Source organism: Phalacrocorax aristotelis, chromosome 11 (genome assembly GCF_949628215.1).
Source record: "Phalacrocorax aristotelis chromosome 11, bGulAri2.1, whole genome shotgun sequence".
NCBI classification, from domain to species: Eukaryota; Metazoa; Chordata; class Aves; order Suliformes; family Phalacrocoracidae; genus Phalacrocorax; species Phalacrocorax aristotelis.
In genome coordinates, this window is record NC_134286.1 from 7,977,223 (window position 1) to 8,001,459 (window position 24,237).

Sequence of the window (24,237 nt, forward strand, 5' to 3'; positions counted from 1 at the left end):
ACCAACAGATTCAGACCTGCGATCTAGCCAGATCTCTATGCTGAAATGTGTGTGTTTTCTACTGGTGTGTTTACCTTGCATAGCTCCATATTTTTGAGAAAATATTAAGCAAGACCTGCTTTGGAATCCTTGTCATCAGTTATTTATGAGGCATTTTTCACAATCCTCTGCTGGTTGCTCTCCATCATCACAGGAGGGAGGAAGAGGCAAATAACCTATTGGGACTGAGAGTCTGTGGATTTCCATCATCAAAAGCAAACCAGAAGCTATAGCAAAGTCCAAAGTTGAAATAAAATGATCTGGTTTTTGATAAGGTGAATAATTTACCTTCAGTGATAGTAGCAAAATTGGTGATAATAGCAAAATTCAAACCCCTCCCTACCCCAAAATGAAACAGATGTGGAAGATGCAAAATATGTCATGTAAGGTGACAGGACAGTCCTCCAGAACTGGCGCAGTTGAAGGCAGGAGATGCCTTGGGAGAAGGCTGAACAGTGTGTGTCTGTGCAGGCTGTATCTGTCTCAATCTGAAAGGGGGTTTACTGCTAATAGTTTGATCTGAATCTGTCTTTGATTCTGACTTCTTGGGAAATTTTGTGTTAACCAGAATTTATTTGTATCCATTCTTTTTCAGGCCTTTCTTGAAGCAGCAAAGAATGTATTTTATATTTGCCCATATGCTGACTTCTGTTTCCACATGGCTGGCAATAATTCTCCTGATCTTTATCAGTCTTTTCCCAGAAATTCTTCTGATAGTTTTAAAAAATATAAAAGAGAAAAACCATCAGGTAAGGAACAGGATGATGTATCGCACAGTATTTTTAGGAAGACCTCTCTTAATCTGAAGTACCAGATGAACCCGTAACAGTACCATGTACCACTCACATCTCGAGGAAGGCTTTTTAGAGTCTTGTCTTGCACTTTCACATGCCATAAACATCCAGAAGGCCATCAAAAAATACTGCATAGATCTGTAGCGAGGAGAGACTCAACCCATGCCTTTCCTTAGTTACCTTCACTGGATGGAAACCTGCCATCTCTTATAAAAGTACAGTAAGCCTTTTCCAACCTGAACTGATCATCCAAGCCACCCTATTGTGTTCTGGAAAAAAAGCTACTTGGTTTTATGTCAAAGAACACCCCCACAATGTTCCCCTTGGGTATATCCTCAGGTGCCAGTGCAGGGGCAACAGGGCCAGGTCTTGTCACATCTGCCCACCCCCCTTACTAACTGAGGGCTCGTACCATGGTGTTAGCCTGCGGTGTGTCTAGCTCTCCTCAAAAGCAGTCTGGTTTCTTAACAGCTTTCTTCCACTGCTGAGGAGGAGGGCTTGTTTTAGAAGTGTAAACCATCTCCTAAAAGTTTTCTTTGTCTCTCCTGCAAATGGTGAATGATGCTAGCACTGCTGGGCTCATGACTCCCACTATGCTGAGACCACCCCTGCCCCTTGCTCTCTGCTTGCCCAGAGGTGCCGAACATTCCCGCAGCACCGTCCCCGCGGGCAGCCCCTGCTCACCCTGGCCGTGCTCTGCTGCTCCCTGTGCCTCCCCTGTCTCCTGCAGCCCCTTTCTTTCCCCCTGCAACATCAAGTCCTGCCTTGGGTCAGCACACGGCACATTGCCAGCCGACCCTGGCCTCTTGCCATCGGGTTTGCATGTCCGTAGGCAGCAGTAGGGCAGAGCAAAGGGGCACGGGCCAGCACTGCTGGCACAGGGTCACCCCCATGCAGATGCTGGCAGCATGGGTTTGGCCAGGGTGGTTCCCTGGCCGGTGGCCGGAGCCAGCCATCGTTCTGCCCGCCAGCACAGCTGCAGAATTTGGCCAGCGCAGAGGTAGGAGCATGCAGAGGTGCCTTCTGCCCTGCCAGCTGTGCCCTGGACCAGCACCGTGGTACCGGCAGACTGGTGCTCAGCTGGTCTGACCGTGTCCCAGGAACCCATGGGATGACCTTCCAAACACTGAGGTTCAAAACAGGCTTCTCTCCTTGAAGCTTTTATATCCTATGAGGTTTCAGTGCACTTTCCTCACCTGGGATATCTTGTTATCTTTGGTCCTTAATAATGATTTTTAAATATCTCAATAAAAAAAAAAAAAACAAACCCAAAAGAAGTAGCAAAGGTTTTTCTCTCCAGTAACATTTGTAATACAATTTTGGCACAATATCAGTGAAGTAAAACATGTATCTGCAAGACAAAAAACCCCTCCAAACCATTAAAATTGAAAGCAATAGAGATGGTAAAAGAAACATGGTTGAATTCTTTGAAGCGCCATGTAATTTTTTTTCCAATTAGGAATGATTTAATAGTTTCTAGCTTGACACCCCTGTTGAATAGGCTGGGAGCAAGTCACTCTCGGCTGTGGGTATAAGACAGGTCAAGGACAGTGACCTGGAGCGGTGACCTGGGGGTTACCAAGCCCCAGCTGAAGTCACTTGAGAGGTGACCCATTTTTGCCTTCAGCTGATGGCCAGAAGATCCGTTCCCTCATGTAATACTTGCTTTCAAGAGTGCTTTATAAGTGTTAAAAAAAGGCTCTTGTGAAATAGTTTAGCGAAGTGTCAGTGAAAAGTCTCTTTATATGTGCATAGCGAACTAAACACAGGCTGAGCCATATTTAAATGTACGTTTTGAGTAAGAGCTCTAAAATGCCTGAAGCAGACATCAGCTCTAGATGACTGTCAGCAGTCAGACACTGAAGTCAGTCACCTAATTTTTAAAGGTATCTAAGACCAGGTAGATTATTTGAAATCAAGACCCATTTTGAGGATCCTGACCTTAATATTGGAAAACAATAAAGTTTCCCAAATGAAAAACAAGGTTAGGGATGCTATTTAGGTGCCTGAATCCCCAGTTTGGCAGCTGAGGGTTCCTCTGGAAGGGGAAGGTGGACTGAGGCCAGGTTGATGGGCATTTGCCCTTGACCTCAACAGGACCAGGTTTCACCCCAAGTTCCCTATAACACAACACATCAGCTCTGTTCAGTCTTTATTCAGTTTTCTGTGTGGAAGTGTTTTGGTTGTGTTTTGTTTTTTTAATGGCAAGGCGCAGTTGTGTTTTCCTTGGTTTCTGCCTTTCTCTTCTACTGCAATTTTCTGTCTTTTGTGCTGTTGTGAACTAGGTAACGAAGCGCCTTCCTTCCTCAGGAACATCCACTATCTTCATGCTTTCTCAAACTTCCAGCAATCACAGCTTTTCTTGGAGTGAATAAGGTGATTTCCTTTCTGAGTCACTGTTGCTTGCTACTGCTTTTTTCCTCCTTCTAACGCCTAACTCCTAAAAACCCATGTTTAGATTTGCTCACCCAGCAGAATCCTGCTTCCCCCTCCCTTTTACTTTAATTTAAATCTTTTGCTTAAATATTTCATCTGTCTCTTCCTCTTCAGTCTCCTGCTGCACCTCAGGTGGGTGAGCTGGTCGTGCTCAACATGTCCGAGTGAGGGGATGCACCCAGTGCTGGTTACACTCCCCTTCCCCACTGTAGTTTTGCGTGTTGTGGACTAGATACAGACTTCTCTAAAGCATGGGACAGTGTGGACTCAATTTTGATTGTCCTCTGGAGAATTTGGCAAACAGCTCAGGCTTGTTTGCTCAGGGGGAGCTCCCCAAGTGCCCATCTTGCCCAGCCCAGCCCACTTGTTAGTGCTACCACTGTTCTTTGCTCAAGTGAGGAAGGTGCTGCACTCAGCCCTCGCAACGAGGGATAGTCTCGGCCTTGCTGACCATGGGGGTGGTGGGGCTACCTCACAGTAAAAGGCCTTGAGTTCCTGTCCCTAGCGTTTGGTTTCACTGCAGATCTCCAATATTACTTGCTATTTTAAAAATACCAGTTATGTGGAGATCAAGGATGGTTCCTCCTCCCTTGAAAGCACCTGCAGCATGACCCTCCAAGCCTGAAGTTAACCATTTCAGGAGGCATTTCTGAATACGCTCCATGCCTCTTGCACTGCAGAACCCAGCCAGTATTAACCACTGTGGTATTTAGGGAGTGTGTATTGCTACATCACTTATGATGTGACTTAGCTGTAAAAAGGTGGGTGTCTGTCTTATATTGTGTGACCATTAGGCAGGGGCAAGTGTCGCATGTGCTGTAAGTCTTTTTGCCTCGCTGTTGCAGAGCAGCAGGAAGGTACCTGAATCATTGTCGGCCAGAGCTTCTGTCAGACCACTTCTTTTAAGAACATTCTCAGATGAGTCTAATGTGTTATAACAGGTACCCTGTCCGAAGGAGTTGGGATGGTTTTAAAAGGCATCAATTAACGAAACATAACCCCCCAAATCAATTAAACTATGGTTCTTGTAATCCTCTTGACTATTGGTGTGGGGCACCTGTCCTTGTGGAATTGAGATGCAATGCTTGGGATGCATTTTAATTGGGGATGTTGTCTTATCGAGCCTTATCAGAATCCCATATGTGCACAGGTCTTCTCAGACTGAAATATTTCTCAGTATGTAAACAGTTTTTTCAATATAACTGAATTTTAGTCTAATATTAACAGACAACTTAGTCTGAGAATACAGCCACTGAATTATGCTAACTGGTTATAAAAGCTAACACTGATGCATTTACAGTGAAGTATTCAAATCTCAGCTATTAAAATGATTTCAGTATTGCATCTGAATTGTACCAAAATCCCTTTTTCTAGGGTGCATGCTATTCTGTCAGATAGAAATAAGTACATTTTAATTCATATGCCTAGATTGAAACTAAACACGTGTACTTGTCTATGTGTGTCAGCGTACGGTATGGCGGGCATGCCTCCGTGTCTGTATGTGTATGCACACACAGAGAGCATCCTCGTACAAGTTTACTTGATTTTAAGCATCGTAGTAAGCCTATAGCAGAATAAAAAAGTAAAAGTGCCAAACTGAATTCACAATTTCACTCTTAGGTGAGATGTTACATAGCTGCGTGGTGTCCACTGCAAACATAAAACTTCACATTTTCTGCAAAGCTCCCCTGCCTTTGTACCTACAGCTGCTTCTAAAGAAATCAGTTTAATCAGAATGGCAGGTCCAGCAGCCAGGCGTGCCAGAGCTCCAAATGTATCTGGCATAAATCCGGGTTTCTGCTTGCCTGGGCATTGCCGGCAAGCCGAGCAGCCGTTCCTTCCCTGCAGACGTTAGGTGGTGCTCTCCACTACCGTATGCTGGTGCGGGAGGCAGCAGGACTGGGGCGGTATGGGAACCGCAGGGGACAGCGGGGCAGACACCACTTCTAGTCTTTATACAGCATTTTGCAGATTGTGCAAGTTGATTTGCCATCCTGTTATTTGGTTGTGAATGAAATTTGGCACTTTTATTGTGGTCTAATAATTCTTCTTCTCCTATAAAATTCTAAGTATTTTTCTTCTAAAAATAACACAGAAAAAGGTTTAAGAATTTGGGAGTGTAACAATTGCAATACCGTGTGTGTTTTCCTTCTGATTTTTGCAGACTGGCCCCTTTGATCTGCCTATGTTAGTCTCATACAAACGTATAGAGAATGGTTATGTGAAGACTGAAGATGCTGTTACTAATTTGGCAGAAAGATATCCTCTCAGGATACTTTAAAGTGCTCCACACAAACACTGCGTATTGTCATGCTGTAGGAAAAAAACATGATTTTTAACCTGACAGTTCTCTTTAATATTACCAAGTACAGTAAGCAGCCATGCTAATAAAGCAGTAGCCAGGGCAGTGGCCCCATGGTACCTGTTTGTCTTTGGTCTTGTGGCTTCCTCGCCCTCCCCACGCCTCTCCTCCCCGCCGAGAAAAAAAGTCTGCCAAATTCTACGTTGTAGGAGGCTGAGAAAGCATCGTTAGGAATTTATCCAAAACAGCATGAATCGAAGTGCAAGAGAGCAACACTAGCCCCGTTTCACACGGGGGCTTCCTCTGCCCGCTGCAGATCTGTCCGAGAGCAGCAGAGAGCTGCTTAAGCCTCTTGCTCTGCCTGACCAAAGAAGTAGCGCAGACTTCAAACCCAATAACCAGCCCCTCCGGCTCCCCGAAGGCGATGGGGAAAAAGCTGGCTCCTTTCGCGCAGAAGCTGGATGCAGCCCTGTGAGCATCTTTCCTGGTGCTGGGGCTGTGACCCCTCGGCAGGGGCTGCCCCCTCCCAGCGATGGATTACCAGATGCACGCAGCAGAAGTACTTGAAAATTTGGGAGAAATCTTTGCCGGCGGTGCAATGCCCACGGTTGCATGTCCCTCCTCTGGGTACGGCAGGAAGCGGTCTGCAGTCCCTACGCAGCAGTGGTGTCCGTGCGGAGCCCCACGGCGCTGGGAAGCACCTGGGCATCCTCCCACGGCCAGTTTGCTGAGGGGCATATTCCTGATGGAGGGTGAAGAAAAGGTCATTTTTCCCTCCTGTTGTGGCTGTTTGTGATGGAAGGAAGCTTTCGTGGGGAGGAAAGAATCTCAAAAGTTGGGCTGTGCCAGACTTTCAGCCATTTTGCCCGGGCTCCTGTGGTTGTGCTTACATTACTGCACCGTGCAGTTGCTTCAACACTTTAAAGGCCTGAGTGACAGCGCGGTCCTTGGATGATCCCAGGGACACGGGCTGTGCCTGTAAACCTGCAGGCATGTAAAACTGCATCTTGAGTTATTTGCACTAAGAAAAAAAGAAGCCAGTTTAAAAATAAAAGGAATACACGAACCTGATTTCATTTTATACTTTATTTGGTTTTTAAATTGGCATGTTCTTTTTTAAATCTACCTGTATCATGGTTGTGGGAACTTTTCTCTTTAGGCTGTGCGCTGCAGACGTGAGATGCCTGATGCTCAATTTTTTTTTTAATGTCTGATACTTAATATGTGGAAAAACCAACTTTTTTGTTATAGTAAGTCATAAAGGGTGATGGAGCATGCTGTGTGCCTCCCAGCGTTTGGTGTGAAGATCCCCCCTCCTCTGCAGAGCGACACAGAGGAACTTCTGTGAGAAGCGTTTGGTTCTGGTTTAAGAAGTGACAAGCTCTACGCTGCAGCTGGGTTTGGCTCCTGCTCTCTCAGGCTTTGTGTCACTTACATGCAAAGAAACAACAATTTGGGACTAGATGGAATATTCCCTTCATCAAATTTTGTTGAACCATGGACTATTAATTTTTGGAACAACTGACTGTTGCTCTCGGGCTGCCGCCGCCGAGGTCCACCTTTGACTCCGGCGGAAGCAGGATGCAGATCTGCGGGCAAATGCTGGCGTGCATCGTAAGGCCTTTGCAGTGGGCCTTACCTGAGTGGAAGAGGGCTGCACACAGTCCCTGTGGCTGGTGGCTGCTCTCACGTCACCCAGCTTCGGAGGGCACCGACGGACAGGACCACTGTATTATACCCACTGCACTGGCCTCAACGCAAGTGGTGTTTGCTAGCACTGCGTTAGCGACCGCGGCACGACTCCTTGCTGCATGAAGCGAGGAGCTGCACTTCCAGCATGTGTCCCACAGGCGAAGCTTTTTTCTTTTTTCCCTTCTGTTTTTTCCCTTTTTCTAGCTCATTTCACAGACCTAGAATTCAACTTGCAGACTTTGTCCTATTCTCAACTTTTCTTGCTAAAATGTGGTGCCTACAGATCAAGTATGCGACGAATACAACGAAAATACGCTCTATATGCCAAATCTAACCTTTCTCCTTAAATATACAGTTTCTGACTTGTGTTTACATAACCTTTAAAATGTGGGCGCTGACATGCCTAATTCCTGCGATTCAGAACCATTCCAAGCCCCAGTGGTCCCAAGCCTGACCCCTTGCTTCTCCGTTTGTGTTGTACCCTGCTCCTAGGTTCCGAGTCTGTTCCTGTGAAATTCAGCTGGGGGTTTTGCTGGTGATGTTAGTGGGAACAGAGCGAAGCTTGCCACGTATGTGCGATGCGTGAACTGTCTGAATAAAGCCACTTAAATGGGCTAATTTCTACAGTCTGTTTTAAGATGGAACCTTCCGAGAACCAAATCTTTCTCTTCCCAAGTCTCAGGATGGAGCAAACCATCGCAACAGCTGTCTGTTCAAATCCAAGGCGTGTGTGCTGACAGGCGGGCTGGAATTAATGTGAAAATGTCTTTAAGAGCAGCTCTTTTGGGAAAATGTGGGTTTTCTTGGGCTTGGATCTTCAGCTAGTGCACTGGTGTAGTGTGGGGATGCCAGGGTAGCTGGACCTGCTGAAGAGCTGATCCTCGTCATTCAGCAATAGCAGAAGCGAAATTCCTGTTGCTGTGGGTGGCTTGTGAAATCGGGGGAAACAGGAGACCCCTTTTGGGGTTAGAGAAGGGAAGAAAAAGTGGCGATAATACATGTAAGGTATCAGCCAGCAGGATGCCGAAGTGGCAGTAGGCTGGCAGTGATGCTCTGATTGTTGTTCATGTACTGTAATACCTGCTGCACCGCTACAGCGCTCCTCAGCGAGCTGAAAGGTCAGTACAGGCTTACTGGTGGAAAAACTTGAAGGAAAAAAGGCTCGGGTTTTTTTCATAATCATTGAAGTTTAATCACTGACTAGTGACACTGAAAGATAAGAAAAGTAATTAAGATTCCCTCTAAAACTGGTATGTGATAACGGAAGAACTTGGTGTAGTCATAGCTACTTTTCAAAAACTAATCTTAATCGTTATGAGAATATTATAAATTACTTGGAATTGCATAAAAGCTTAAAATTGAATTTGTATCCATGCCGTTGAAAAACTTACCTACTACTGCACCATTTATCCAATTTCCCAGGTGTGGATTTTTTTAAAAAACCATGTAGTATACAGGAAGTGTAAATTATCTACAGGCAATGAGGAGATACATTTTCAGCTTCTTACAAAAAAAAAAAAAAAAAGAGGACTGCAACCTTACATTTTTTCCACTTAAATGCGATTTTATACATTTATGTTGCTTTATATAAGGGAAATTGAATGTGAATGTTACCTTTTATGAATGCAACTTGCTCTTTTTTCATTACGGAAACTTTTGTTTGAAGTAATCAATAAACTTTGGTATGTTGTTCTGATTAATATATATTTGCTGTCTCTCTCGTCTCCTCGGGCGCTCCTGGGCGATAGTTCACAACGCAGGCTTTTACAAGGCAGTACGAGGGGGACCGTCGGCATTTTTGCTGGGGGGTAGGTGATGCCACCAAGGCCATACGCTGTTCTCTGATGTGGAGCAGCGTTGGAAGGAAACACTGCTTGCTTCTTTTTAGTTTTCCAGCAAGGTATTAGCGATTCTGCTGGTAACAGCTGCTGCACATGGCTGGCCTATGTGCTCTAAACCCATTTCCCTGAAAAATAATCTGTCAAATTAAGAAATTAAGTCCTGTGAATCAAGTGAATAGATTGATCTAACTTTGTAGAGGTGTTGGACTCTGAGCTTTAGCTGATATTTAGGAATTGGGGAAAAGAAATGCAGGTCCATGTGCCCGACTTCCATATGTGCATGGAGACTTTTCCATAATGCAGTGTGTTGGTTCCATGTGTCGTGGCTCCCCGTAATAAGTATTTTTTTCAGTTCAAAGACTAGAAGCACACAAATGAGAATTGTTCTGTGGTGTGTAAAGCGCCTGGAGCTGGTGAAGTCCGGGCCAGGTATTTGCATTGTTAAAGCAAGAATCACAATGTTTGTACAATACACAAGAAAAATATATAGATTTTTTTTCTTTTGACATGGATCTGATTCAAACCAAAATGTTTGTAATGAAAAACTGACAGTTTGAAAAATTCTGTTTTGGCTGCTTTGATTTCTTCAGCTCCCATCAGCCAGTGGAGGACAGATGGCTGTGCTATTTAAAACAAACTATAACCTTTAAGAAGCAGCTTGTACTATTGGAAACCAGATACACGCATTGAGAATCTTAATAGCCCGAATGAGTGATAGTGAAAATCATCTGAAGAGCTGGAAAGGATTTTACTCCGAGCTGGCTACCTGGGCTGACAGGACAGAAGTAGTAGACATAAGCGATGGGAGGTGGCTGTGGGTCATGAAGTTGTTTCAGAAAGTGCTAAATTAGCATTTAAAACACTTGTGTAACCCTTCATATTGGAAGGGAGAAGCAATGTCATTTTGTAAGGTGATTTTTAACAAGGACAGCAATTTTTTTAAAGGTCAGGCTGTTGGCGTGTGAGGCCTCTTGGCACGCAGAGGTGCCACGGTGTCCCCGTCCCTCCCTGTTCCCCTGCAGCCCTTGCAGAAGGAGATGCATCCACATCGTCCTCGCTGCTGGGATTGGGGTTGGCTTCTTAAACCTTCACATGTCTGGGGATAACCTGCTCAGCTGGAAAATACGCTGTGGCCTGGAGAAAGGGCGTGTGATGCACCTGCGTGCGTGTTCCCTTCCAAAACCAGGGGTTGTAACAATAAATAAGGCAGGTCTGACTGATGCAGAGAAAAAGTGAGAGTGGGAAAGTGGAGTGGAGACCTTTTTCACATCGCCACAGCAGGTGACATAAAATCCTGGTCCTGGCGAGATCAGTGCTTAACTGGCTTCCGTGTAGCCAGGATTTCTGCTGGGCTGTGCAGCCTCTGCTCCTCCCGGACCAGGCTGGAGAGGGCCCACGCCGGCCAACACCCCAGGTTCGGGGGCGATGCTGCCTCGTGCATACGAAATCCTCCTAAAACCCTGTGTATGGAAACCAACCAGAGCTTAATTACTCTTTGGCACAAGTACTTTGATGTCGCTATGCTTGTTCCAGAGGTGAGCAATTCCCTTCGACATCAGTTTGGCTCCAAACCACATTTAGCCAGCTCTGTTTTTCCAGTTCCCAGCACCGCGCTAAAAAAAGTTAAAGCCCTTCTGTCTCGTTTTGCCCCTTGGAGTTTGGGTACGAAAGACCAAGTGGCTGCTCCTCGTCGCAGCTGGGGCTCGGGGTCTAAGCAGGGGTCACGAAACAGAGATACAGGTGAGGAGAGGGTCAGTGGAGGAAGTGCCTGCAAAAGCTGATGGGGCAACCGTGATGGAGTGGGGCAAAGGTGGTTGCAGCAGCCTTCCAGGTGGTGTAGCAGGAAAAATGGGATCTGGGCAAGCCAGGGAAAAACACGGCAACAGCTGAGCCCTGGAGCGATGAGAGCTGGGCTGTATCTTGGAGAAGTTATCTGGCACCTGCAGATCTGTGTGTGAGAGCTGCGACAGAGGGCTGAATTGAGGGTGACAAATTAAATTGCTCTATTTAACCAGAAACTCTTTTCCCTAGCAACTGTCAAAGGAAGGGTGTTTCTGAAGGGGACACCAGGAGATGCGATGGGCTGAGCTGGTGGTGACAGACAGGTGTTTATCAAGACACTTTCAGAAGCCTCTAACCGAGCGATACCTCCTGCGATGTGGTGGGGATGGAGCAGCAGTAGCCACTCACTGCTTGGCCCTTGCTTTCTGCACAGTCCCACAATGAAGTATGAAAGCAGCAGCTTTGGGAAGTTGCTGATATGAAACCTATGTTTTCTCCAAATGATAATAAAAATATATGCTGGGGAGAAATAGCTGATATGATTTGGTGGTCGAACTTGATGATCCTGGAGGTCTTTTCTAACCTTAATGATTCATGATTCTAGGATTATTCAGATCAGTCTCAAAAGGAGATCGCATCACTGTGAGGCCTCAGATGACTGTGGTTGCCTGAAGTGCAGCATTCCTGTTTGACTAAACAGCTATTTTTGAAGGGTGATTTCTAATTCCAAACAAGGAGCCAGACCCAATAAAAACTTCTAGCCTTTATGTGAAAAAAAAAAAACCAACAAAGGGGGTGTTTTGAATTTTGTTTGAGACTTTTTTTTTCCAGCTTCTGATCTGGAATTAATGAAATTAGTAGGAATTCTCCTTAAACCTTCTCCCTAAGATTTAAGGGTAAGGAATTGCACGCACGTGAAATAGAACTCTGCAAACAGAGGTGCTGGCAAGATTTTCCCCAGCTCTGTGAAAGGGCTCTTTCCCTTCTCACACAGACATAAACGTGCCACTCTCAGGGCACTGAATGTTGTTACGGGGCCCGGGTGGGAAATCCTTGAAAAAGAAAGACCCATGTTTCTGGCTGTTGTTGTTTCCTTTTTATCCATCTCCTTGTTCCCTCTATCTCAGCTTATCGTTCCTTGGGCAGGCAGAGAGTAGTGCTCATCTCTGGAGGAGGCAGACACACCAAGCAGCTTCTGCCAGGGTAAAAACAGGAGCAGCCGGACGGTGCCTCTGCTGAAGGCGTTGCTGCAAGAGCTGGGCATTTATCGCGAAATGCCTGAAAGGAGGGGCTGTGAGCAGCCAGGCTTCCAAAACAAGAATCTTTGTGGCCATACAGGTCTGTAAGGGAAAGCTGTGACCGATTATCCGTCAGTTTGAGCAAACACAGCTTTTCCACGCTGCGAGCCAGCTGCTGTTGTCCTGCGCCAGCTGAATCGGTGGGAGGAGGTGCAGCTTTGGGCTGTGCAGGATTCCCACCGGCATCTGCCCCCATGGCCCAGCCTAGCCCACCTGGGGCTCGGGCAGGGCGCGCTGGCCGCAAACACCCGATCCACATCCAGTCTTAATCATTTTGTCTTCTGTTCACAGAGCAAGAAATGTATTGATTGCCAAACCTTAGGGATACCGCAGCTATATCTTCTACTGGCTAGCTTTTTTTTTCCAGAAGCCAGTGTTAAAGTGGGTATGTATCACTCAGTGGTGGCCAGTCCCAGCTACAGCAGGGCATCCTCTGCGCAGTGGTAGAGCAAAAAGGAGACTCTGAGCACTTGGATGGGCCTTGTTTCTGCATGAGCTGTTGCAGTTCAGGGATAACAGTGCTCCTGCAATAAGAATACAGAAGGAATGCACCACGGCTGTCTTCCCATGCTTGTAGCCTTGCGTATGGCAATTTTATAACCGCGTTTTACTGCTGTGTACCTGAGCTGGATTTTTTGATGAGTAACTGCGCATGAGCTCTCCCTGTCACACAAGACGTGCTTTACGACCAGACAGAAAACTCTGCATTTGAACAGTTAAGTTAGTGAGGATCTGCTGTGTTACGAACAGGGAGCACTGACTGAACGGGTAATTTTTCCTTGAAAAAATCTGTATCAGTGTAAGAAGGGACACGGTCTACTAAAAGATGATGTTTTTCATACTGCCATTGTTAGACCTTGGGTCCTAAATTAATAGCCCTGACTGCTGAAGTGTTGGAAAAAGGCTGCTATTATAGCAAGGAGCATAATTAAAAGGTTGTTTTGGTAAAACAGGAACATCCACTTCTCTGTGCTGCCTTTCTGGGCAGCTCAGGCTCCTGTGGAGAATGAGCTGGCATCATTTGAACCTCGGCATCGGGGAAACTGAGGTGGATGGGTCAGGCCAGTGGTGTGCTTAGAGCTCTGGCCGGCTTTGGCTATAGCACGGCTTAATGTAGTTCTCATATATTGTTCAAGGAATTTGCTGGAATGCTGCTTGCAGAGGATGAAAAGACTTTTTTGGTTTTCTCTTAGCGACGTGCTGTAGGCGCTAAAGCGGGGAGCGGCTCCGGCTGCAGGGCGGCGTGCCGGGGGACGGGGGAGAGTAGCAGTGGATTTAAAAAAAGAAAGGGAAAGAGGGAAAAAAGGGGGAAAGGGAGGGGAGGTGAAAAAGAGGGGGGAAAAAGCAGAAGAGACAAAAAGCGGAGGTCGCTGGGGGCGGGAGGCGGCGGGGCGGTGCGGGGGGCGGGCGGAGGCGGCCGCCGCTTCCCCCGGCCCCGCCCGGGCGGCCGCTCGGGCCCGGGGCGGCGGAGCGCTGCCGGCGGCGGAGCGCTGCCGGGGGGCATGGCCCTGGCCCCGGCCCCGGCGCCGGCCGGCCCCCCGCCGGGGGGCACCTCGGCCGGGGAGATGGAGCGCTACTACTGCCTGCTGCGGGCCGCCGCGCTGCTGGAGGCCGCCGCCGCCGCCGGTGAGTCCCGGGGCTGCCGGACCCCGCGGGGCCGGCGCGGCTCTCGGTCTGGCGCGGGGGTCGCGGGTGCCCGGGGCGGCGGGGGCGCCGGCGGGGCGAGGGGCTCGCCCTGGACACCGCTGCTCCCCCGCCGGAGGAGCCAGGCTCCCGCTCGCCCCGCGCTCCCGGCAGTGGCAGCGGCGGTGCGGGCGCCCCCGGTGCCCGGCCCCCCACCGGGCACGGCCCGGGTGCCGGCGGCGGAGCGGGGCCGGGGTGCCGAGGAAGCCTCCGGGAGGGCTTGTTGCACGAGGGCTGTTGAGGGCTCTGGGTGTTACCGGTTTTGGTGGGTTGCGTGATCGGATCTGTGTAGAATGGCCTCGTTTTTTAAGGAGAAGCAGTTTCACACTGGGCTGCTGACCTGTCTTTCTTATTACTGGAATGTATCGCTCAAAATGCATTTTGAAGCAAAGAGATTGTTTTTGGTGAGCAGAAGGATGTTTGCCAGAGCTAGTCCCCTTCCCAGATATCCCACGACCAAAAGTAAAGAAGTCTTCTCTGGGAAGTTGCAACTTAGCCTGATGACCATGATGTGTGCCCTTTCCCAGTTTCCGAAGTAGAAAAGCAGTAGATGCATATAAAGCATGTGCCTCTGTTAGACAGCCCCTCTTCCCTCCCTCATTCCTTGGTCTTTAAACACCACTTAAACCTGCGTTTAACGCTGCGTTGGGGAGCGCACAGGGTTGTAATGATGTTGCTGTTGTTGTATGGCTGCACACCCTTAATGCGAGAAGTAAATGCAATCTGATCCCTTACCCGCGGGCTGTGAGCTGCTCTGGGGCTTCAACTGCCTTTCCTTTGAGGGACACTGATCTGCTCACAAACTTTTTGAAGCCCTTGCTTTTTTGTTATTTTGTTTTCTTGTGGGGAGGACAGAGAGGTCTTTCGTAAGTCAGGAAAGGTAGTGGCATCCTGGGTGACTCCATCCTCGCTAGAGGTGTCATATGGTGTCAGGAGACGCCGACACTCATCATTCCTTATTTGTTCACAGTTGGCAGTGCGCTTGGAGCCGTGCCAGGCACAAAAAAGACACACTGACCCCAAAAAAAGCTTCCAGTTTAATTCCAGCTTCCTTGATCTCTTTGCAAAGTGCAATTTAGGGGCAGGCGGAATTTATGGAGGGGGTTAAGGCACAGGTGAGAACTTCACCTGCCCCTCAAGAGATGTGTGTGTACATACCCTTCTGGGATGATGCCCACCGCAGCACCTTCTGCTCTGCTGTGGGCGGTCCTGCCCGCCGTACCCATGCCCGCACCCTGGCAATAGGGTAGGAAAATGTAAGAAGGGGTGGTCGTGGCCAGTTAGCAAAGGATGCTACTTGAACGGATGTGATTAAAAAAGAAGTCTGATCCTCTTTGCGCTGGTGCCGGCGATGAAACACCCACGCTGCTTGAACAGGAACCGGGTGACACAGGCATGGGGACGCAGATGGTGAGCGGTTTCTATGAGCGGTGTAACAGAAACCGGTGAAAGCAGGCGGGGGGTCTCTCATGAGAGTGAGCCCTGGCTTTAACCAGCTCTTGGCAGATGACCTTTGTATAATGTTAATACAAAATCAAAATATCTCCACAAAGGCATGCTTGTGTGGTTGTAGCTGCGGGGTCTGGGCATGTGGTTTGGCATCTCTGTACGTTCTTAAAATGAGATATTGAAAAAGAGACAAAGTTGAGTAAGGTTCCCCAAATCATGAGATTAAAAATAAATCAGAAGGTTTTTTTCCTCACTGCTGATTTCCGAGCATTTGGTCTGATCTGGGACCACATTTTAACCATTTTCCTTCACGCATCAGTGCTGGAAACATGGTCATTTCTAGTGGAAGGGGATGTTTCCCCCATACCTGCCTTACAGTGAGGTATAAGCCCGTATAAATCCCAAGTCTTTTACAGCCATTCTCATCTATAAAATGGCTTGGGCTCCCTCAGTGAGAGGCAGGGGTACAGGGCCAGCAGCCTCCGAAAGCTCTGCGCCACTGTCGGTCCAGACCTCTTAGGGAGAGCCACAGAGGAGTAGTAGTCTGGGAGCAGCCAGTAGTACGTGGGATGTGCTTCCTCTCCCTGCATCACATTTGCTACAACTGCAGTTTAATGCTTTATCATTCATTTACCAGGACAAAAGTGACGTGACAGCAGGTCTGTGTGGGAGGGAGGGAACCGAAGTGTAAAATATGGTGGGGGAAAGAAAGAGTCTTCCAAAGCTCTGTCTTTGCCACCACACTGGGAGATGCTTGGAGCTTTCCCCCGTGCCTGGAGGTGGGCAGTTCAGAGCTCAGGTATTGCCGCTGCTCAGGTTTGTGGTAGGAGTCTTTTGTTAGAGCTGGTTTTGGCAGGTAAGACTTGCAAGGAAATCCCAGAGCCACAAACCAAGCGAGTGTCCTCAGCCTCGTCCTGCAAATGGGCAACTTCGTGACGCGGTGGTCCCACGCTCCTCAACTTGCTCTGCTGCGAAAGCCTCAGTCACCCCATCTGACAGCTTCCCTACCACAGTAAAATTGAAGGCCATTGCAAAATTGAGGGCAGGGGAACAGGAGCCCGAGGAGCTGTGGTGGAAGTGGCTGGGTGGGGCTGCCTTGTCTTCTGAATCCCTTTTTCTCCCAGGCGATGCTAGACTTGGTTTTACAGTGGTGCTGCGTCAGGAGCTCCAGCTGATGGCAGCTCCCGGGGCAGAGTTGCTCCCTGGGAATCGGCACTGGCTGAGCCGCCTGCATGGTGCAATTATCCACCTGCTGCTCCGTGGGTGTCTGTCCAAGGGCTGGGTGGTGTGAGACAGACAGCGAGCGCCAGCAGTACCCTCCCCCACCCTTCACTTTCCATGCCACTGACCACCTTCTGCCGCAGGAAAGCGGTTAGCTGGATTTGGAGACGTGCTTTTGCTCAACAGGAGAATGCCAGAATTGAGCGTTTCCATTTTCAGTGCAGGAAAATAGTTTTGTTTCCCTCATTTTGCAGTGGAGTTTCCAGGTGATGCCATCACGGGAACCCAGCTGTACGATTTAGTTTCCTGGCTATATGGGCTCTGAAAGCAAATACATTGTTCCAGTAACTTCAGTGAACTTAATTCCAGGTTCCCAGGCAGGTAACGGGGCCCGAGGATTTACTGCTATTACATCTCCCAAGAGTTACTTTGTGCACAGAGCTGGAATTTGGCTTGGAAAAAGCGGTGCTTGCGTGGCATTGAATGATGATGGGAAAGTTATTGATGTGTGTATGTTTTCATTTAGCTTTGGAAGTCTTTAGTGCTGAATGGGCTCCATTTTGGAGGCTGATGGTGTTGGCTGGGAAGGTGCATACAGGTGGCAGATGCGAAACACACCTTCCCCTGCACAGCTGGCAAACGCACCCCGGTGCTGGTGTGCAAACACCTGCGGGCTCTTTCCTGAGTCTCCTGTAAGGGAGGAGCGACTAGGGTTGGGAATAGAAGAAAACTAAAAGTACACTGAAGCTCCTAAGTATTAGAAATGCAAGAAACTAGATTTTCTCAACTCCCACGCTGAGTTTGAATCCACGAGGGTGGGTGTTGAGAAACTTTGTTACATTTCTTGCAATAGATGTAAATTCATGTATAGTTGAGCTGGCTTTTCTCTTTCCCAATTTTTGCTTAGTTTGGGGTGATGTGGGAAGATAGTTTTTTCTGATTGGACGTGAATACATCAAAGCATCAAAGTATTTTGTTCCCTCACATCAGCAGATTAGCCACAGCAATAACAGGAGATAACATGTAAGCCTCATTGCCATTTAGTTTACCTTTGGTTCAGCTTTTCTGAGCAAAGCTTCCACTGCTTGCCAGCTGTTAAATCTGAATTGGAAGAGACTCTCTCTTGCCCCCCCAAACGCTGTGGTCCCAAGCACACAGGGACTCCCCTGGACCTTTTAACCTCCACTAAGCATACTCTTCCCCGCTGGCAGCATGGCTCAGCCCTGGCTCCCGGGGACCGTTCTGCTCACTCCAGCTCCCCAAATCATATCGGAGGATGATGTTCCCCACGAACGTGGGATCCTTAGCTGGCTGCGCCTTTGCCTTCTGGCAGCAGTCAGCAGGAACGACGTTTTGTGTGTCAGTGAGCGACCGCAGCTGAGCTGTGCCGGTGCCCTGCGTGCTCCTGCTCTGCCACAGCCAATGTTTCCCCTCCAGTGGTTGCTGAAGGGATGCCCGGGCGTGAGAGGCTCCTGTCCCACGGCTCGTAGGCTCGGCCGCAGGGCCTGATTCAGGGTTGCTGTGCGCACGCCTCAACACGCTGCCATCCGATCCCTCTGCGGCTGCACTATTGTAAGGTGATGATTCAGCTGGTCCCGAAAGGACGTTCCTCCATGGGACGGGCACACTGCATGGGTGATGGTCCACGAGCCTGGACTGTGCTGTGTTAACGTTTTCTTCCTATTTCTTATCTTTTTTTTTTCTTTCACAGCATTTTCTTTGGCATTTTTACTCTTATCCTCAGTGTATATAAATCTAAGCCTTTCGTAAAGGTCATTCTAGTTTTTCAGAAGCTTCACTTTCTTTTTTTTTTTTTTGCTGTAAGATTCCTTAGCCAAGCATATTCCCAGGTTTGGGTGATGGGGATGTGTGTCTGTGCTGAAGCATCGACCGCAGATAAGCCCCAGAAGGCCTCAGCGGAGAAGCTGAGCCACTGGGTCAGAAGAGAGGACCATCTGGTGCTGTATCCTGCTTCCTACGCTGCACTGGAGCGGGTGCTTGGGGAGAAGTAAAAGAAAGAGCTTACAAAGAGAGTGAGCCTTTCCTTAAAAAATCCTCCCCAGCCTAACAAAGGATAATTTAAAGAGTCCTTGAACCTGGCATGGTGGCCAACCTGTCATGGCTAGTGATGGGCTAACCCTCCCGGGGCTTTCCACGGCCTTTTTTGCATCCCTGGCTATTTTTGATGTGTTTCTGCTTGACACGACTGCCTCAGTTTCCCATCTGTGACATGAACTGATGCTCATGGTGAAGTGTAAATCATGATTTTCGCTGGGGCATGCTCACATATGGACAGTTACTGTGGTGATTTGGGAAGAGGGGTCTGAATTTGTGCCCACATGGCTGTGGAGGGTGGTGGCTGTACCGGGGAGCTGGTGCCGGCGGCTGTCCTGCGCAGGGCATGGCTTTGCAGGGGCCGAGTCCCTTTGAAACGGTGGTGTCATGGCTGTTGCTGTGCATCTGTCCTGTCTGGCTCTGACAGAGGCGTTTTGCTGCTGACCTGCCTCTGTAGCGAGCTCTCCGAGAGCCACCCATGCCTGGCTGTCAGCATCGCTGGGCTCCTGGCAGCTCCTGGGGTGGCCCTGCTGCCACCTGTAGCCTGGGGACCAGGGCGTGCTGCCGGCACCAGAACCACCGGCTCCCTCTAAGTACACCCTGTCCATCCACGGCTCCCACCATGTTCCTGGGGTGCAGCTCTTCCTGTGGCTCTGCCATCCCTGTTCCCCGTATTGTGCCGATGCTCTTCCTGGGAAACGTTTGAAGCGGCAGCTCAGCCACCCTGTAGAAGTGTGTTTTGCAAGCGCCTCTGCCGAGTCGAGGATTTACTGAGAGATTCTCATGTGGCAGGTGGAGGTTTGTCATCAGGCTATTGACAGAACCATCCGAGGAGCCCCGTCATCCTCCTCGGTATCAATACATCACATCTTCCAGAAAAATAGGCATTTGTAAACCTAATCTAATTCCTGATCTTTCCCTCCAAATGAAAACGTGGTTTCGACTGGCTGTCGGTACAAAGCAGGTGCCTGCCGGCTGAGCGCAGGGCTCGGGGGGATGCAGATGCTCCCCTGCAGCCCCCAGCCGCAGCGAGGTGTGAGCTGTCCCCGTGGGCGGGGGGGACAAAGGGGCTTGCCGCAGTCGAGGGTATTGAAGCCTTCCGCCATAAATATTTTAAGGACTCTTTTGTGTCACTTGCTTGGCACAGGGGATGGCTACACCACCTGGAATTCCAAACTGTTGAATGCACCAGGTGTTAGTGCAGCAGCAGAAATTGTTGTTCTACGACTGAGGTGACTGAATGTGAGTTTGCTCTGCGTGGCTCCCCTGGACAGCAACAGTGCCTCACCTTTGCAATAGGTATTGCCAGCAACTGCACTGGAACCGCTTCTACAAGAGCGTATGTGTGTCGGGGCAAGATGCATGAGCAGCTGAACGTGGTTTTGGTGCATGTGAGGCTGTGTGCAGCTCAGCGCTGCTGTTAGAAATTACTAATGATTACATATATAGCTTCCGCAGCATACCTGAGATCACTTGCAAATGCTGAAGAGGACCACAGCAGGTTTTGCACTTTGCACTATCAAGTCTCTAAGTTTCTTTATCAGCTGAAGTTCTGGGGTGTGGAGGGAAGGGAATTTTTCACACAGGCTATGCTTTATTGCAGGGTATTCATCACATGGGGGGAAGGTCCCCACATGTCTAAATCTGTGGCCAGGCTGTTACCTCAGCTATAAATGTGTAATTGCAGCGTAGGGCTGCTAACCCCAACGTGCTCTGCAGCTCTGAATGACTTTGGTGGAACCAAGTAGAAATGTCTCTTATTAGCAGGCCCCTCTGCTTCTCTGCCCTGTGGATCTTTAGATCTTTAGACCTGCAAGACCCTGCGAGCCAGCATGCTGCAAACCCGCTTGCAGGGGAAAATGATCCTTTGCATCAGGTCTTCAGGGAGGAAGTCACCAAGTCCTGGCTGGTGGACTTCATGTCCGATCCCGAGATGTTCTGGATTTTTGGTGGATTCAGAAACCAGTCCTGTGGGTTGTGGATATCTTTTCTTACCCAGCTGTCCAGGTTAGTCCAACGCCAATGGTTAGTCTGGTGGGGTTTTTAACACTCGCCCTCTGAAGCCAGCTCTCACACAACCCATACAGACATGAACACCTACATCGCCCTGACGCATGGGGGCTGCAGGGGTCTTTTCTGCCCTTGTTGCCAGACATGCTAATGGCCCTTTACTAACTTCTTGTTGTGCTGGTAGTTTTGCCTGTTCCCATTTGCAGATGAGGAACTGAAGCCACGGGTGACACGATTTGCTTCCGGCTACCAAAGAGTTTAGTCTCAAAGCCAGGAAGCAGCCTCAGGACCTTGGCTGTCAGTCCTCTGCTCAGACCAGGTCCTATAAATAAGCTTCTGGTGAATACAGGAGGCCTTGTGGAGGAGCACAATGGCCTATTCTCTGTTAAATGTTCTCTAATAAACGTGCGGTTCAGCACGGTATCTTGATCAGCATTGTGCCACCTGGGCAGCCGCCAGCCCCTCCTGGCTCCGGTTCCCATGAACGCTGTGTAAACACGTGCTCTGCGCGTATGTGGCGTCGTATCCTGTTCCCTGGGCAGGTACGGAGCAGGATGGAGATGCGGGAGGGTGGATCCGGTGATGTGGAAATTAGGATCCTGCTCCAGGTATAAGCTTGTTGGGGAAGCCACCGCTTGGAGGCTGTGCAGGTGGGGCACGGTCCCTAGGAAGATACTGGGTGAAGTGGTGCCTGGGCAGTAACGGCGGCTGCCTGCGTGCCTCCGTGCTCCACCCCACACCCTCCCTGCAGCCAGGGATGAGCACTCTGTCACTGGGCACCATGCTGTTGGACAGGCTTTGTGTAGACCTCATGCAAGCGTGCCATTCACAGTAGAGCAGTTTGCAGACAGTATGAAATAATATTTTTTTCTCTAATAACTCCCTCTGTCTTGCTTTCTGGACATGGTGTACTGATAGGGAGAATGGCGATGTTTCTTGTTGTGTACTGGATTGAATCCAAAGTCTTTTGAAATTGCTCAGTGAGAGAGCAGGGTGAGGCTCAGCCGCTCACCGGCCAGGATGAGCACTGGGGCGATGGAGACTCAGGTTTCTTGCAGCAAGCTGTGGCCCCGACCGCTACTGTGGGATGAATTTCTGTCATTCTTCCTGGAGGAGCTCTTCACCTTTTGCAGATAATTTTCAGGTGAAACTGTTCCCCTTATCCAATGTGAGTGCCCCGAGCGATGGGCTGCAGGGTCCCTCCTTTTGAGCGTTTTGAGTGGGTATAGCAGTCTGGACTGAGTTCGGGGGAGAGATTGCAGGGTGGTGCATTGATCTTTCTCCTCAGATACAGGACTGTGTTTCAGTTTTTTGCCTCAGTGAATATTTAATTTTACAAAGCAGAGCAACTTCAGCCAGAGAAGCAGAAAGGACCGCTCTCTGCATTGCACAGGGTTCGTGGTTGGGGCACTATACTCTAAGGGATTCCTGTTCCCACTCCTGCGCAAAGCAGATGAGACCGGGATGGCTTAAACCTCATGCCCAGCCTAGCTTGTGCTCCGTCAGCTGTTCTGGGAGGCTCGCGCTGACGCTGGCTGCGGCAGGAGCGTCCGTGGCAGCTGGGAGAAACCCTGCTCGTTGAAACTCCCCGAGCACCAGCCCTTCCTGCAAACGCCTACGGTTTACATAGGTCTGCGTTACCGGTGTCGTTCGCCTCAAAGGAACTTTTGGAGGCAGGTGGGCTTTCCTGTGGTGGGACACCCGAGACAGACGCTGGCTGACCCTGGTTAGCCCCAAAAGTCACCGAGGAAAATGGAAATAGGTTACAAATGTGCTGATTTGCAGGTTGCCTTGACACTGCTTCATTGGATATAGACGTCCAAATGGACGAACAGCTGAGAAGAAGCAGATCATGGAGAAGCTCAACCCTTTTCATTTGATTTACTTCAGTTTTGTTACCTAGACTACAGCAGCAACCCTCACATGAAAAGCTGCTATTCTTCATTCACAACAAAGCCATCTCCAAATGGATTTTATAGTTGCAAACAATAGTCGGTCAGTGTTGTGAAGTGTAAGGTGCTGTTACGTGAGCTTGGCAGATGCATTACACAGCTGCTGTCGGCAGATGCTGTGGGCCTGCGAAGTCTGGAAAAGAAAAAAAATAATAGTTACCAAAGAGCAAAGCACTTCAGAGTTTTACGAGAGGAATTTGGACTCAGACTGTAGCTGTCCTCTCTCTGAATGTCACTGCAGACCTCCACCGTATGTGAAAGTCCCGCTGTGCTTGAATCGCCTCAAAAGGGAAGATCTGTAACAATAAGCATCATTCTTACAACTGCTGTCTACGCAATGGCCTTGAGATATGGTCCTATGAAAAGGACCCAGCAAAATGTTCTGGACTGTGTAACCAAATGATGGGGACAGGACAGATTCAGCGAGGTTCCCTGATGAGCCCCGTTAGTGTTTCTTCAAGGGGTAGAGAGCTCTGTATTTCCCTTTTGTCTTTTCCCTGCTTGGCTTCATGCATCCTCTGAAACTCTGTGTCATGGCAACGATCTCCTCTGTAGAGGAGTCTCTGAATGTAATAATTGCATCAGCATTTTATAACTACCCAGCTTAGAGCCTATATAAAAATGTTACTACACTGTTATGACAATTTATCATCCAGATGCTGCTTGTTTTCAGTAAGACCCTAAAGCCTGGGGTCATACCAACTGTGTGGGGATAGCAGTGCGGTTTGTAAAGTGCTCTGGGATGCCGTAACGCAGGGGGTTCAGGCTTGATTTTGTAACAGCATCTCAATTCTGTAGTAGCTGATGATCACAAAGCCTTTTTTTAAGAGAAACGAGTGTACTTGCACGAAGCCTTGACTTCCTCTGCCTGGTGCCAAGCGCGATGCAGGCTGGCTGCGCTGCTCACAGCCAGTGCTGGGCAGTACCCTGGGGCCTTTTCCGTACTGTCCCGAGCGTGTCCTTCAAATAAGAAATACTCAGTTTGCTAGTGAACATCAACTGAAGCCTTGTTTGAGAGGCTTGGTGCCCCACTGCCTGCCACTGCTCTTTTTCCAGAGATTAATATTTGAGGACAGAGGTCATGCTTCCGTACAGGGTTTGTAGTAGCGTCCAACTGATGTGCCACAGGCACAGCAACATGCTTGTGAATTCGATGCCAGCACTTGATTTTCCCTAATGTTTGCCCAGGAGGTTGAGTTTGATGGCCAAGGCAGAGCGAGCGATGAGCTGGCCAAGGAGTGGCTCTCATGGGACCATAGTCAGCCTGTTGTTGTGCCTTGACCTCACCAAAGGGCAGCCGTCCCGCTCCTCCATTGCTTGTTGGATTCTCCTACCCTGCAGGAGACAGGGAGGGTTTATATGGGAAATGCTCCCTGAGCCTTCACTGCCTGAAGTAAAGTACTCCCGCCTAGATTTTCCTCAAATGAGTTATTTTGGGTGCTCAGCTTAGGACTGCTGAGACGGGCCTGATTTTCTGAAGGTGCTGAGTGCCCTCTTCCAAAAATGTCATCCCTTGGGGAGCGAGAAACTCAAAGTCATAAGGGTGCTGTAGGAATCTGGTTCTCCACCTCTGTGCCAAAATCAAGGATGAAACTTGCTGTAGAATAAAATATTGGGGAGAAAGGTCCTTGCTGGAAACCACCACTCCTAGAGCTGTGCCCTCCACGGGTCGTTCCTGAGCAT

General features: G+C 49.0%; 2 protein-coding genes across 5 annotated transcripts in view; both read left to right on the forward strand.

Annotated features, from left to right (window-relative positions):
* The window catches only part of ATP11C (ATPase phospholipid transporting 11C (ATP11C blood group)), a 59,073-nt gene extending 50,106 nt beyond the window's left edge, over window positions 1-8,967 (forward strand). For 2 of the 4 annotated variants that reach the window (XM_075106731.1, XM_075106732.1), the window contains exons 28-29: window positions 635-788; window positions 5,434-8,967. In XM_075106731.1, coding sequence (XP_074962832.1) covers window positions 635-788; window positions 5,434-5,550 — 271 coding nt within the window. In that variant the 3' untranslated portion in view covers window positions 5,551-8,967. Of the gene's footprint in view, window positions 1-634; window positions 789-3,118; window positions 3,210-4,114; window positions 4,211-5,433 lie in introns of all 4 variants that reach the window. The other 2 variants (XM_075106733.1, XM_075106735.1) reach the window with 2 other exon arrangements.
* A 4,675-nt stretch (window positions 8,968-13,642) lies between these two features.
* Window positions 13,643-24,237, forward strand: part of MCF2 (MCF.2 cell line derived transforming sequence) — a 60,965-nt gene continuing 50,370 nt past the window's right edge. The window contains exon 1 of the mRNA XM_075106736.1: window positions 13,643-13,810. Coding sequence (XP_074962837.1) covers window positions 13,687-13,810 — 124 coding nt within the window. The 5' untranslated portion in view covers window positions 13,643-13,686. The remainder of the gene's footprint in view (window positions 13,811-24,237) is intronic.